The sequence below is a fragment of the Bufo gargarizans genome, unplaced genomic scaffold (genome assembly GCF_014858855.1).
Source record: "Bufo gargarizans isolate SCDJY-AF-19 unplaced genomic scaffold, ASM1485885v1 original_scaffold_1968_pilon, whole genome shotgun sequence".
Classification (NCBI taxonomy): domain Eukaryota; kingdom Metazoa; phylum Chordata; class Amphibia; order Anura; family Bufonidae; genus Bufo; species Bufo gargarizans.
In genome coordinates, this window is record NW_025334589.1 from 17,105 (window position 1) to 31,241 (window position 14,137).

The 14,137-nt window shown below is 46.7% G+C and overlaps 1 protein-coding gene across 1 annotated transcript in view; it reads left to right on the plus strand.

Moving 5' to 3' along the window:
- Nucleotides 1-14,137, plus strand: part of LOC122923835 (nebulin-related-anchoring protein-like) — a 68,030-nt gene that overhangs the window by 13,013 nt on the left and 40,880 nt on the right. The window contains exons 10-20 of the mRNA XM_044274678.1: nucleotides 2,296-2,403; nucleotides 4,196-4,294; nucleotides 4,513-4,611; nucleotides 4,885-4,989; nucleotides 5,436-5,543; nucleotides 6,285-6,386; nucleotides 6,568-6,765; nucleotides 7,623-7,727; nucleotides 7,990-8,088; nucleotides 9,278-9,382; nucleotides 13,998-14,105. Coding sequence (XP_044130613.1) covers nucleotides 2,296-2,403; nucleotides 4,196-4,294; nucleotides 4,513-4,611; nucleotides 4,885-4,989; nucleotides 5,436-5,543; nucleotides 6,285-6,386; nucleotides 6,568-6,765; nucleotides 7,623-7,727; nucleotides 7,990-8,088; nucleotides 9,278-9,382; nucleotides 13,998-14,105 — 1,236 coding nt within the window. The remainder of the gene's footprint in view (nucleotides 1-2,295; nucleotides 2,404-4,195; nucleotides 4,295-4,512; nucleotides 4,612-4,884; nucleotides 4,990-5,435; nucleotides 5,544-6,284; nucleotides 6,387-6,567; nucleotides 6,766-7,622; nucleotides 7,728-7,989; nucleotides 8,089-9,277; nucleotides 9,383-13,997; nucleotides 14,106-14,137) is intronic.

The window sequence follows — 14,137 nt, forward strand, 5'->3', positions numbered from 1 at the left end:
ATTCACACAGGGTAGGTGTATATATATACTGGTGTATGAGTAGGTAGGAAAAAGGCAGCACTCCAAAGAAATAAAATTAAAAAAACTCTTTATTCACCTCAGTGGCAATGGCGACGTTTCGGCTCTGCACTAGAGCCTTTCTCAAGCTGATGTATGAGGATCGGTGTATGTATGAGTGATGTATGAGGATAGGTGTATGCAGGGGCGTAGCTAAAGGCTCATGGGCCCTGGTGCAAGAGTTAGGCTTGGGCCCCCCTTCCCTCAGTGCTTTGTGTGTCTTCTTATGCAGCACAAGGGTCTTTGGGCCCCTCAGGCTCCTGGGCCGGGTAGCGACTGCTACCTCTGCACCCCGTATAGCTACGCCCCTGGGTGTATGTATGACTGATGTATGAGGATAGGTGTATGTGTGACTGATGTATGAGGATCGGTGTATGTATGACTGATGTATGAGGATCGGTGTATGTATGACTGATGTATGAGGATCGGTGTATGTATGACTGATGTATGAGGATCGGTGTATGTATGACTGATGTATGAGGATCGGTGTATGTATGACTGGTGTATGAGGATCGGTGTATGTATGACTGATGTATGAGGATCGGTGTATGTATGACTGGTGTATGAGGATCGGTGTATGTATGACTGATGTATGAGGATCGGTGTATGTGTGACTGATGTATGAGGATCGGTGTATGTATGACTGGTGTATGAGGACCGGTGTATGTATGGCCAGAAATAAGGAATATTCCATGTTCAGCAAATGCATGCTATCTATGTGTAATACAAGTTCTACAACCTTCCTATGTCATACTGTATCAGTTCCCACAGTTGTCAAGAAAAGATCTCTGCTTGCTGTCTCCAAATAGAAACCTTTGTAGTTTATTTCCTGCGGATACAGGCCTGGTCATGTGATGGATGCCCGAGAGTTACTGTCAACAGCTGTGCACCTGTGTGTCCCTCAGATGACCAGGGTATGCATACTTTTGCAACCAAGTTTTTATTGCTTCCATGCATCAAAAATGATGAATGAAGAAACGGGAATCGTCTCAATTAAAACGTTGCTGCTGTGTTGTGTAGACGGCTCCCGAGCAGACCTTTGTCTCCATGGTTACAGACTACAAACCACCCTTGTGTAGTCAGATCCTGCAGTCATGTGGTTCCCCCTCTGCTCCTCATCTTCATGGCCTACAAAGAGCAGAAGAGTCGGCTGCTGACAGCAGGATCAGACGACACCGCTTCCGTGTAGTCTGTTACCGTGGAGACCCACCAGTCTGCATAGGAGCTGTGGACGGAGGATTTTAATGAAAACGATTTGTAAAGTTGCTTCATTTCTATTATTGATGCCTTAGGGTCACAACACATGATTGCAAAAGTATACAAACTCCACACAGCTGGATGCTCAAGGGCTTTTCAGGGCGGGGGAAGGGGGTTCTCTGGATAATATGGCTTTGCTCTGGGGAGGGTTCACTGGTAAACTTTTAGCCCGTTCTTGTGGCCCCCCAGATATAGGCCCTTACTCTTATACTGCCATGTGGTGCAGTATTACAGGAGACACAGATACCTCTGGAGGGGGCCCAATAAACACAGGAGGTGTCCCCTCTCTATTTACTACATTCACCTGTTACAATGTATCAAAATGCAGAAGATGCAAATACAGGAAAATCTAATGCACTGGTCTAAGACTACAACTCTCATTCAATCTCAGGAGGTCAGCGAATAACCAGAAAACAATGTCCAGTATTGAACAATAGTCCAGCAGACATGTGACATCACCCCCAGCATCCGCCCACCTCACTCAATGTTCTTCTACTCCCCCTTTTGCCACCTCTTGCTTTCTAGAACAGAATAATCCAGTTTCTGTAGAATTCACTGCCAGCAGCAGCTCTATGAACTACACGTCCCATGATGCCTAGACAACACACAGGGAGGTGAGGCTGGATGACAGGTGTCAGAAGCTCTAGATGTATACAGGTGGGAGGCACAGGAGAGGCTAGACACTGTGCCCCGCAGCCTGTCACAAGCAGTGTACAAACTCCAGCCCATTGTCAGGAGGGGCAGAGGTGATAACAGTCTGACATCATCTACAGGAAACAGGGAGCTGTATTGTGGTGTCACCCGATGCATTCCTGAATCCCTGACGTATCCCCTCAAAATTATATTAAATATCAGTATAAAAATCAGTAACTTTTTATTATTTGTAGTTATTAATTGTCTTATTAATTACTCACTTATGTCGCCCCCGACTGTTGCACGTGATTTCATTGTGATCAAATGTAACTTCACCTCTTCCTGCAGCTTAAATACAAAGAAAAATACCAGACTCAGGTGAAGGGACATTACGATGGCGTCGGCATGGATCGCCGCACCTTACACGCCATCAAGGCCGGGAACCTCGCCAGCAATGTGAGTGGACCGAGAGGTTGATGCCTGTAGGACAGTTTTGTTACTAAGATGTCTGGATTTTAACATCTACAGTTAAACTCAATGAAAACTGTATGAATCTGTATGTAGTGAGCTCCCTCTAGTGGTGGCTGTATAATCTGTATGTAGTGAGCTCCCTCTAGTGGTGGCTGTATAATCTGTATGTAGTGAGCTCCCTCTAGTGGTGGCTGTATAATCTGTATGTAGTGAGCTCCCCCTAGTGGTGACTGTATAATCTGTATGTAGTGAGCTCCCTCTAGTGGTGGCTGTATAATCTGTATGTAGTGAGCTCCCTCTAGTGGTGGCTGTATAATCTGTATGTAGTGAGCTCCCTCTAGTGGTGGCTGTATAATCTGTATGTAGTGAGCTCCCTCTAGTGGTGGCTGTATAATCTGTATGTAGTGAGCTCCCTCTAGTGGTGGCTGTATAATCTGTATGTAGTGAGCTCCCCCTAGTGGTGGCTGTATAATCTGTATGTAGTGAGCTCCCTCTAGTGGTGGCTGTATAATCTGTATGTAGTGAGCTCCCTCTAGTGGTGGCTGTATAATCTGTATGTAGTGAGCTCCCCCTAGTGGTGACTGTATAATCTGTATGTAGTGAGCTCCCTCTAGTGGTGGCTGTATAATCTGTATGTAGTGAGCTCCCTCTAGTGGTGGCTGTATAATCTGTATGTAGTGAGCTCCCTCTAGTGGTGGCTGTATAATCTGTATGTAGTGAGCTCCCTCTAGTGGTGGCTGTATAATCTGTATGTAGTGAGCTCCCTCTAGTGGTGGACTGTATAATCTGTATGTAGTGAGCTCCCTCTAGTGGTGGCTGTATAATCTGTATGTAGTGAGCTCCCCCTAGTGGTGACTGTATAATCTGTATGTAGTGAGCTCCCTCTAGTGGTGGCTGTATAATCTGTATGTAGTGAGCTCCCTCTAGTGGTGGCTGTATAATCTGTATGTAGTGAGCTCCCTCTAGTGGTGGCTGTATAATCTGTATGTAGTGAGATCCCTCTAGTGGTGGCTGTATAATCTGTATGTAGTGAGCTCCCTCTAGTGGTGGCTGTATAATCTGTATGTAGTGAGATCCCTCTAGTGGTGGCTGTATAATCTGTATGTAGTGAGCTCCCTCTAGTGGTGGCTGTATAATCTGTATGTAGTGAGCTCCCTCTAGTGGTGACTGTATAATCTGTATGTAGTGAGCTCCCTCTAGTGGTGGCTGTATAATCTGTATGTAGTGAGCTCCCTCTAGTGGTGGCTGTATAATCTGTATGTAGTGAGCTCCCTCTAGTGGTGGCTGTATAATCTGTATGTAGTGAGCTCCCTCTAGTGGTGGCTGTATAATCTGTATGTAGTGAGCTCCCTCTAGTGGTGGCTGTATAATCTGTATGTAGTGAGCTCCCTCTAGTGGTGGCTGTATAATCTGTATGTAGTGAGATCCCTCTAGTGGTGGCTGTATAATCTGTATGTAGTGAGCTCCCTCTAGTGGTGGCTGTATAATCTGTATGTAGTGAGATCCCTCTAGTGGTGGCTGTATAATCTGTATGTAGTGAGCTCCCTCTAGTGGTGGCTGTATAATCTGTATGTAGTGAGCTCCCTCTAGTGGTGACTGTATAATCTGTATGTAGTGAGCTCCCCCTAGTAGTGACTGTATAATCTATATGTAGTGAGCTCCCTCTAGTGGTGACTGATATTAGTGGGTCGCTCTCTAGACCCTGTGGCCGCCCCAGTTACAGTGGAAGTAGCAGAATGGATGGAGACTGATTTGCGCTCTCGGTTTTGTCCTGCAGCTCTCCTACAAATCAGACAAGGCTGACGGCGAATACTGTTACCCAGCAACCCTCGCTCCATCTTACCAGACCACAAAGAAGCTGCTCCCCCTGAAGGATGTAAGTCACACAGGATATATACAAAGATGGAGCAGGAGTCTCACAGCGGTACAGAGTATTTTAGGAGAGGAGTGTACTGATCTTGTCCAAGGTCACAGACTGATCTTAGAGTTACATAGTGGAATGAGCAGGGCCCCCAGCAGCACAGAGTATTTCAGAGTGTGCAGATCACTGCGTGGCTCCTGACTCATTCCCGTTTTGCTGCTTTTTCCCTGCAGGTAAATTACCGGCAGAACATTGACCGGGTGAAGTTCAGCTCTGTCACCGATACCCCGCAGATTGTGCAAGCGAGGGTTAATGCTCAGCAGCTGAGTGATGTAAGTTAGCACGACCCTAACGGCTGATAATGCTTTGCCTTTCTTTCCCTCACTATTTTTAGGATCTCTGCTTGCTGACAGTGAATGGAAATGTTATTGTTTGCACAAAACCCATCCTGACCTGATACTTCTCACAGCTGAGGGTTTGTTACAATTGTATCCAGCTTAGACAATCCTCTGTGTAATAAAGTGTCAGGGCGGGAGAGATTTGTGGATCCAATGACACAGTTGTAACAAACCCTCAGCTGTGAGACGTGTTTTCTGTCTCTTCAGCTGAATTACAGAGCGGAGTACGAGAAATCCAAGACCCGCTACACCCTGCCCCAGGACGTCCCGGAATTAGTGAAGGCGAAGGCGAACGCTGAGCTCTACAGCGAGGTACGGTCACATCACTGCATGCCGCAGCCGACCCTCCCCCACCCGGGGGAACTGAGGGGGTAACACAGGGGGTCAGGAATCACTAAATATCCATCAGAAGTTCCCAGATCCTTTACCAAGCGTCAGCACCTTTCAGATCAAGCTGCTTCTAGGAAAGCTGGGTGACATCCAGTATGATCGCCATCATGGGTCAGAAGTTGTCACCCAGCTTTCCCAGGCTCCAGAATGTGGCATCTGCTCAGATATACAATGACCGTCCCCCTCCTATGCTGGGACCTGCATCACTGCTCCCTCCGCCATCTTGGAATCTGCCATGTTCCTGACTCCTTCCCATACATCCCATGTATATAATAGCTGTGCCCCTCCCCCCGTTATCCGCCGCGCTCTGGGATCGGGGGCCCCGCGGATCTCCGTGCATTTACTGATGGGATCCGTCTTTGTTACAGAACAGATACAAGGAGCAATGGAAGAAGAGCAAAGGGCAGAACTTCGAGATGAGCCTGGACAACCTGGCCATGATGACCGCCAAAGCCTCAGGGGACCTGGCAAGTGACGTAAGTGGGGAGCAAGCGTGGCACGGCGCCACCGGGGCTCTAACCCCTGCTGGGGCCACAGGGCTCCGCCTCCATATGGCGGAACTAGAATTCTATGGGACCCAGGGTAAACTTTGGATTGGGCCCCCCATTATAGGTTTGAATTTTGCCCCTTCAACGCTGTATATATATCGTTTTGCCCCCTCTGTATATAGTTGAATGATTGCCCCCCTCACTCTGTGTATATTAGATTTTTTGGGATTTTTTTTAATTCTGTCCTCATACCGGAGAGCAGCGTGCTGCGGTTTGCTTTCCGTCCTGGGATGCGGAGCAAGACGGAGCCGGCATGACCCACAATGCAAGTCAATGGGGACGGATCCGTTTTCTCTGCCACAATAGAAAACGGAACCGTCCCCCATCGACTTTCAGTGGCGTTCATGCCGGATCCGTCTTGGCGATGTTACAGATAATACAACTGGATCCGTTCATAACAGATGCAGACGGTTGTATTATTATCAGCGTTTTTGCTGAAACTGATATTTATTTCTAAGCCGGCACACTTGTGAACACAGCTTTGGATGTGACTAGAGAGTAAGACATGATGCAATGGCAGAACTAACTGAGAGACAAATACAGCAGAACTGGATGTGACTGGAGAATAATATATTATAACAGCAGAATCTATCAGATAAGATTTTTTTTTTCTTTTAATGCAGCTTTGGATGTGACTGGAGTGTAAGATGTGCTTTCTATCGCCTACAGATTAAATACAGAGAAGAATATGAGAAATATAAAGGAAAGGCGGCAGCGACCAGTGACTTGCGACTCCTCCATTCTATGCAAGTTGGGAAGCTGAGCAGCGAGGTGACAGATACACATCCGTATTTGGCCGCCATTACAGTCATCCAGCTTTCCTCAAAGCCGAAGCGGCTAATGTGCCTGAGACATCCCAAATCAGTGCCTGCCATTCAGGGGCCTGGGAAAGCTGGGTGACACGTATCATTAGGGTAAAGCTATTGATCAAACTTGTTGATTTCCCTTCCAGATCAACTACAAGAAAGGATTCGAGGAGTCGAAGACGCGCTTCCATTTGCCGATGGACATGGTGAACCTCACTCACGCCAAGCAGGCGCAGGCGCTGGCGAGCGACCTGGACTACCGCACCAAGCTCCACGAGTACACGCTGCTGCCCGAGGACATGAAGGTCACATGGGCCAAGAAAGCCTACGGCCTGCAGAGCGAGGTCAGCGGTGGCAGTTGATATCCTGCAAGCTTGTGTTACAGATCCTCTCCATTTTCAAGATCTCTGCTTGGTGTCAGTGAATGGGAGCATTCTTGTTTACAACCAGAGACTGAAAACATGAACACACCTAAGACCTCAGATTGTTACAATGTATCTGTGTGGAGTCTAGACTGGATACATTGTTGCAGTGTCTGTGTATTAACCTCTTAGTTCCAGGACATTCCTTTGTTAGAGCTGTCTTTCAGACCTAATATTACTGCTGGTGCAGGGGTTGTCACCCAGCTTTCCCAGAATCCCAGATTGATGCCTTGGGCTGAGATGTACAGTAACTAGTTAGATTTACCATTCAGGAGTCTGGAGGAGATGAGTGACCACAGGCCTGTAATCAGGGGCGTAGCTAAAGGCTCATGGGCCCTTGTGCAAGAGTTCAGATTGGGCCCCCCTTCCCTCAGTGCTTTGTGGCCAGGGGCAGGGAAGCACATTGCCTTTGTGCTGCCTGAGGCAGAAATTAAAACGGCACCTCTGCCCCATGCCAAATACTTCCCTCCAGCCAGAGGTGTAACTTGAACAGCATGCACTTTCTATAACACTGGTGTCTTCATATGCAGCACAAGGGTCGTTGGGCCCCTCAGGCTCCTGGGCCCGGTAGCGACTGCTACCTCTGCGCCCCCTACAGCTACGCCCCTGCTTGTAATAGAGGCTGCTATCATCTATGGTTGCCACTCAGCTTTCCCAGGGTCAGATATGATAGTTCCAGGGCTTCTATTTACTGGGGATAGGGATGAAAACCAGTTTGCTGCAGAGTCCAGTGTATTGTGGGGGAGAAACTAAAGTCTGCTCCATCTGTTCTTTCCCAGCATCAGTACAAGTCGGACCTGACGTGGATGAAGGGGGTCGGGTGGATGACAGAGGGAAGCCTGAACGCGAAGCAAGCGAAGAAAGCCGGAGATCTGTTTAGCGAGGTGAGACCTCAGAAGGGCCACCATGGTGGCCCCCAGCACAGTGGCCTCTCACCCAGCTTCTCTGGAAGCCTGAATGACAATCTGCTCCGCTGGGCAGTCGTACCCCCCACCCCCCTATTGCTGCTCCATAGTGACTGTTTTCCATTCAGGGGTTTGGAAAAGCTTGGTGAGGGCCTTGTGGGAGGTTGGCCAGACTGGTCACCCAGCTTTCCTAGGAACCAATAATGAAAGTTCATATTTTTTTAACCTTTTTTTTTAACAGAAAAAGTATCGTCAGAAGGCAGACGCTCTGAAGTTCACCAGCGTCGCTGACAACCCGCAGATCAGACATGCTAAGAAGAGTCAGGAACTGCAGAGCGATGTGAGTGGGACAGGACCAGCAGCTAATCAGGATTTAAAGGGACAGGCGTGCAGAGGGGGTAAATAATCGGGTCTCCTCAGGATATGGAGGCAGATCCCTATGAACATAGCAGTGCGTCCACTTACCTGCATAGAGGGCATGAGGGTGACAGCCAGGTGAAAAAGCTGCTAACACCATCATCATCACTCCCCATGTAGTAAGCAGCTAACAGGGTTTAAAGGGGAATTCCACCATTTTTCTGATGTGTCTTAGAGGCTATGTACACCTTTGGGGACATTTTTTTTATGATTGCATTTTACTCATATGGGGCTAAAAATCATTTTTTTAAATTGGTCTTTATTTTTTTTAAAAATATTGAGCTGTTCTGTCACAAAGGGTTCATTGTTTTTCTAGCTGTGCGCATCCTGCTTTTACTTTGTCATCTAATAACCCTCATCTCTAAATTACTGAGACGTCATAAACACTTATTAAGCCACATTCTTATCAGTAAGAGAAGGACTGAGCTATAACGAGTGTTTATAACGTCAGAGAGCAGAGATAAGGAGCCGTCAGCTCCCCAACTGATGGAAAAGAGAGAAAATCCACTGGATCATCTCAGCTCTGTACAGAGAAAATGACTCCATATTTTTAATAAAGACCAATTAAACAATGTTTTTTTTTTGCTCATAATGAGTACAATGCAATAATACAAAAATGCCCCTAAAGGTGTACATAGCCTTTAAGGGGGCACCGTATGCGATGGTTGTCATTAAATTAGGCATTCGCCATGTTATGAATATTCTCCAGAGCTGCACTTACAATTCAGTACGCTTCAGAGCTGAAATCTTCCAGTGTTCCCTGATTGATCAGTGTCTGCAGAGATTGCCCTGGTGATTTGCAGTCTGAGAATTGTCATCTGTACACCAGGGACTGTACAATTATCGGATGTGGTGGATACTCTCCCCCCCCCCCCCCACACACAATGCATTAAAGGGGTAACACTGTATGCAAAGGAAAACAATGTAACCTGAAAGTAAATCTCATGAGCCGCAACTTTACATTTTCCAGAGCAATAGTATAGCTTGCTAAAGTTCTCATACCCCTCTGCTGGTCATGGTGATTTCTATAAGTCTGCACAGAAGGTTGGGGGTTCTAGGATATTTAGGGGTGTCAGTCCCATTTACTAACATTGTCTGATATTGTGATGCAGCTTGTGTATAAATCTGGCATGGAGGATCTCCTGCACCACTACACCATGCACCATGATGAGCCCACCTTCCATCAAGCCAGGATCAACGCTACCAACCTCAGCGAGGTGAGGTCATTCCTCCACCCCAGGAACCCCAGACATCAACCCCTTAAAGACCGGGCCTATTACCAACCTTTTCATTTTTTCGTTCACATAGCCATATGAGGGATTATTTTTTTTGCCACTATGTTTTGTATTGGAAATCAGGTAGAAAATTTTTTGTGGGGTAAAATTGAAAAAACAAAACAAACAAAAAAAAATGAATTCTGCCAAAGTTTTGGGGGTTTTGACATTACGACGTTCACTGTGGGCTAAAAATGACATGACATCCTTATTCTGCAGCTCAATACAATTACGATAATTCCAAACTAGTATAGTTTATATTTTAAAATAAATAAATGTGCCTCTTGACTTTATTGCTACAGAATCATAGTGGCAGCTTTATGTCAGGATGGTGCTGTAGAAGTAAGGAACATAGAATTATAACTCAGGATAATGCCATGCACACCTGCAAGACGAGCAGTGTCCGGAACGGAGAATCACACTCTTACATGCAGCGTGATTTCTGGACTGCATACAGATATATACAGCCACCACTAGAGGGAGCTCAGGAGATTACTACATACAGATATATACAGCCACCACTAGAGGGAGCTCAGGAGATTACTACATACAGATATATACAGCCACCACTAGAGGGAGCTCAGGAGATTACTACATACAGATATATACAGCCACCACTAGAGGGAGCTCAGGAGATTACTTTATACAGATATATACAGCCACCACTAGAGGGAGCTCAGGAGATTACTACATACAGATATATATAGCACCACTAGAGGGAGCTCAGGAGATTACTACATACAGATATATACAGCCACCACTAGAGGGATCTCAGGAGAGTACTACATACAGATATATACAGCCACCACTAGAGGGAGCTGAGGAGATTACTACATACAGATATATACAGCCACCAATAGAGGGATCTCAGGAGAGTACTACATACAGATATATACAGCCACCACTAGAGGGAGCTGAGGAGATTACTACATACAGATATATACAGCCACCAATAGAGGGATCTTAGGAGAGTACTACATACAGATATATACAGCCACCACTAGAGGGAGCTGAGGAGATTACTACATACAGATATATACAGCCACCACTAGAGGGAGCTCAGGAGATTACTGCATACAGATATATACAACCAGCACTAGGGGAGCTCAGGAGATTACTGCATACAGGTATATACAGCCACCACTAGAGGAAGCTCAGGAGATTACTACATACAGATATATACAGCCACCACTAGAGGGAGCTCAGGAGATTACTACATACAGATATATACAGCCACCACTAGAGGGAGCCCAGGAGATTACTACATACAGATATATACAGCCACCACTAGAGGGAGCTCAGGAGATTACTGCATACAGATATATACAGCCACCACTAGAGGAAGCTCAGGAGATTACTGCATGTAGATATATACAGTCACCACTAGAGGGAGCTCAGGAGATTACTGCATACAGATATATACAGCCACCACTAGAGGGAGCTGAGGAGATTACTACATACAGATATATACAGCCACCACTAGAGGAAGCTCAGGAGATTACTGCATGTAGATATATACAGTCACCACTAGAGGGAGCTCAGAAGATTACTGCAAACAGATATATACAGCCACCACTAGAGGGAGCTCAGGAGATTACTACATACAGATATACAGCCACCACTAGAGGGAGCTCAGGAGATTACTACATACAGATATATACAGCCACCACTAGAAGGAGCTCAGGAGATTACTGCATACAGATATATACAGCCACCACTAGAGGGAGCTGAGGAGATTACTACATACAGATATATACAGCAACCACTAGAGGGAGCTCAGGAGATTACTACATACAGATATATACAGCCCCCACTAGAGGGAGCTCAGGAGATTACTACATACAGATATATACAGCCACCACTAGAGGGAGCTCAGGATCTCACTGGACACAGATATATACAGTCACCACTAGAGGGAGCTCAGGAGATTACTACATACAGATATACAGTTACCACTAGAGGGAGCTCAGGAGATTACTACATACAGATATATACAGCCACCACTAGAGGGAGCTCAGGATCTCACTGGACACAGATATATACAGCCACCACTAGAGGGAGCTCAGGATCTCACTGCATACAGATATATACAGCCACCACTAGAGGGAGCTCAGGAGATTACTACATACAGATATACAGCCACCACTAGAGTGAGCTCAGGAGATTACTACATACAGATATATACAGCCACCACTAGAAGGAGCTCAGGAGATTACTGCATACAGATATATACAGCCACCACTAGAGGGAGCTGAGGAGATTACTACATACAGATATATACAGCAACCACTAGAGGGAGCTCAGGAGATTACTACATACAGATATATACAGCCACCACTAGAGGGAGCTCAGGAGATTACTACATACAGATATATACAGCCACCACTAGAGGGAGCTCAGGATCTCACTGGACACAGATATATACAGCCACCACTAGAGGGAGCTGAGGAGATTACTACATACAGATATATACAGCCACCACGAGAGGAAGCTCAGGAGATTACTACATACAGATATATACAGCCACCACTAGAGGGAGCTCAGGAGATTACTACATACATATATATACAGCCACCACTAGAGGGAGCTCAGGAGATTACTACATACAGATATATACAGCCACCACTAGAGGGAGCTCAGGAGATTACTACATACAGATATATACAGCCACCACTAGAGGGAGCTCAGGAGATTACTACATACAGATATATACAGCCACCACTAGAGGGAGCTCAGGAGATTACTACATACAGATATATACAGCCACCACTAGAGGGAGCTCAGGATCTCACTGCATACAGATATATACACACTGAACAAAAATATAAACACAACACTTTTGGTTTTGCTCCCATTTTGCATGAACTGAACTCAAAGATCTGAAACATTTTCTACAGACACAAAAGACCCATTACTCTCAAATATTGTTCACAAATCTGTCTAAATCTGTGTCAGTGAGCACTTCTCTTTTGCTGCATCCATCCCACCTCACAGGTGTGGCATATCAAGGTGCTGATTAGACAGCATGAATATCGCACAGGTGTGCCTTAGACTGCCCACAATAAAAGGCCACTCTGAAATGTGCACTTTGATCACACAGCACAATGCCACAGATGTCGCAACGTTTGAGGGAGCGTGCACTTGGCATGCTGACTGCAGGAATGTCTACCAGAGCTGTTGCCCGTGCAATGAATGTTCATTTCTCTACCATAAGCCGTCTACAAAGGCGTTTCAGAGAATTTGGCAGTACAGCCAACCGGCCTCACAACTGCAGACCACGTGTAACCACACAACCGCAGACCACGTGTAACCACACCAACCAGGACCTCCACATCCAGCATGTCCACCTCCATGGTTGTCTGAGACCAGCCGCCCGGACAGCGGCAGCAACAATCGGTTTGTATAACCAAATAATTTCTGCACAAACTGTCAGAGACCGTCTCAGGGAAGCTCCTCTGCTCGTCGTCCTCATCGGGGTCTGGACCTGACTGCAGTTCGTCGTCGTAACCGACTTGAGTGGGCAAACGCTCACATCCAATGGCGTCTGGCACGTTGGAGAGGCGTTCTGTTCACGGATGAGTCGCGGTTTTCACTGTTCAGGGCAGATGGCAGACGGCGTGTGTGGCGTCGTGTGGGTGAGCGGTTTGCTGACGTCAGCGTTGTGGATGGAGTGGCCCATGGTGGCGGTGGGGTTACGGTATGGTCAGGCGTATGTTATGGACAACGAACATAGGTGCATTTTATTGATGGCATTCTGACTGCACAGAGATCCCGTGAGGAGATCCTGGGGCCCATTGTTGTGCCGTTCATCCACAACCATCGCCTCATGGTGCAGCAGGATAATGCACGGCCCCATATTGCAAGGATCTGGACACAACTCCCGGAAGCTGAAAACATCCCAGTTCTTGCCTGGCAGCATACTCACCGGACATGTCACCCATTCAGCATGTTTGGGACGCTCTGGATCGGCGTCTACGACAGCGTGTTCCTGTTCCTGCCAATATTCTGCAACTTCGCACAGAAGAGGAGTGGACCAACATCCCACAGGCCACAATCCACACCTGATCAACTCTATGCCACGGAGATGGGCTGCACTGTGTGAGGCAAATGGTGGCCACACCAGGTACTGACTGGTTTTCTGCCCCCCTCTCAGTAAGGCAAAACTGTGCACATTTCAGAGTGGTCTTTTATTGTGGGCAGCGTAATGCACAGCTGTGCAATATTCATGCTGTCTAATCAGCGCCTTGATCTGCCGCACCTGTGAGGGGGGATGGATGCGGCAAAGGAGAAGCGCTCACTGACACTGACACAGATTTGTGGACAATATCTGAGAGTAACGGGTCTTCTGTGTCTGTAGAAAATGTTTCAGGTCTTTGAGTTCAGCTCATGCAAAATGGGAGCAAAACCGAAAGTGTTGTGTTTATATTTGTGTTTAGTGTATATTTACCCATTGAAGTGAATAGCATTTTGAACCCCTCCCCCCACATCTGCAGTATTTCTGATAACCCCCATTATGCTTTACCTTTTCTTTTCTCACCTTCTTGCTTTCTTTGTCCAGACTTTATATAAGAGCAGCTGGAAAAAGCAGAAGGAGAAGGGATTTGAGCTGACTTTGGATTCGTTGCCCATCTTGACCGCCAAAGCCAAACGGGACCTCGCCAGTGACGTGAGTTCTCGATCCATCCGCCTCATAGACAG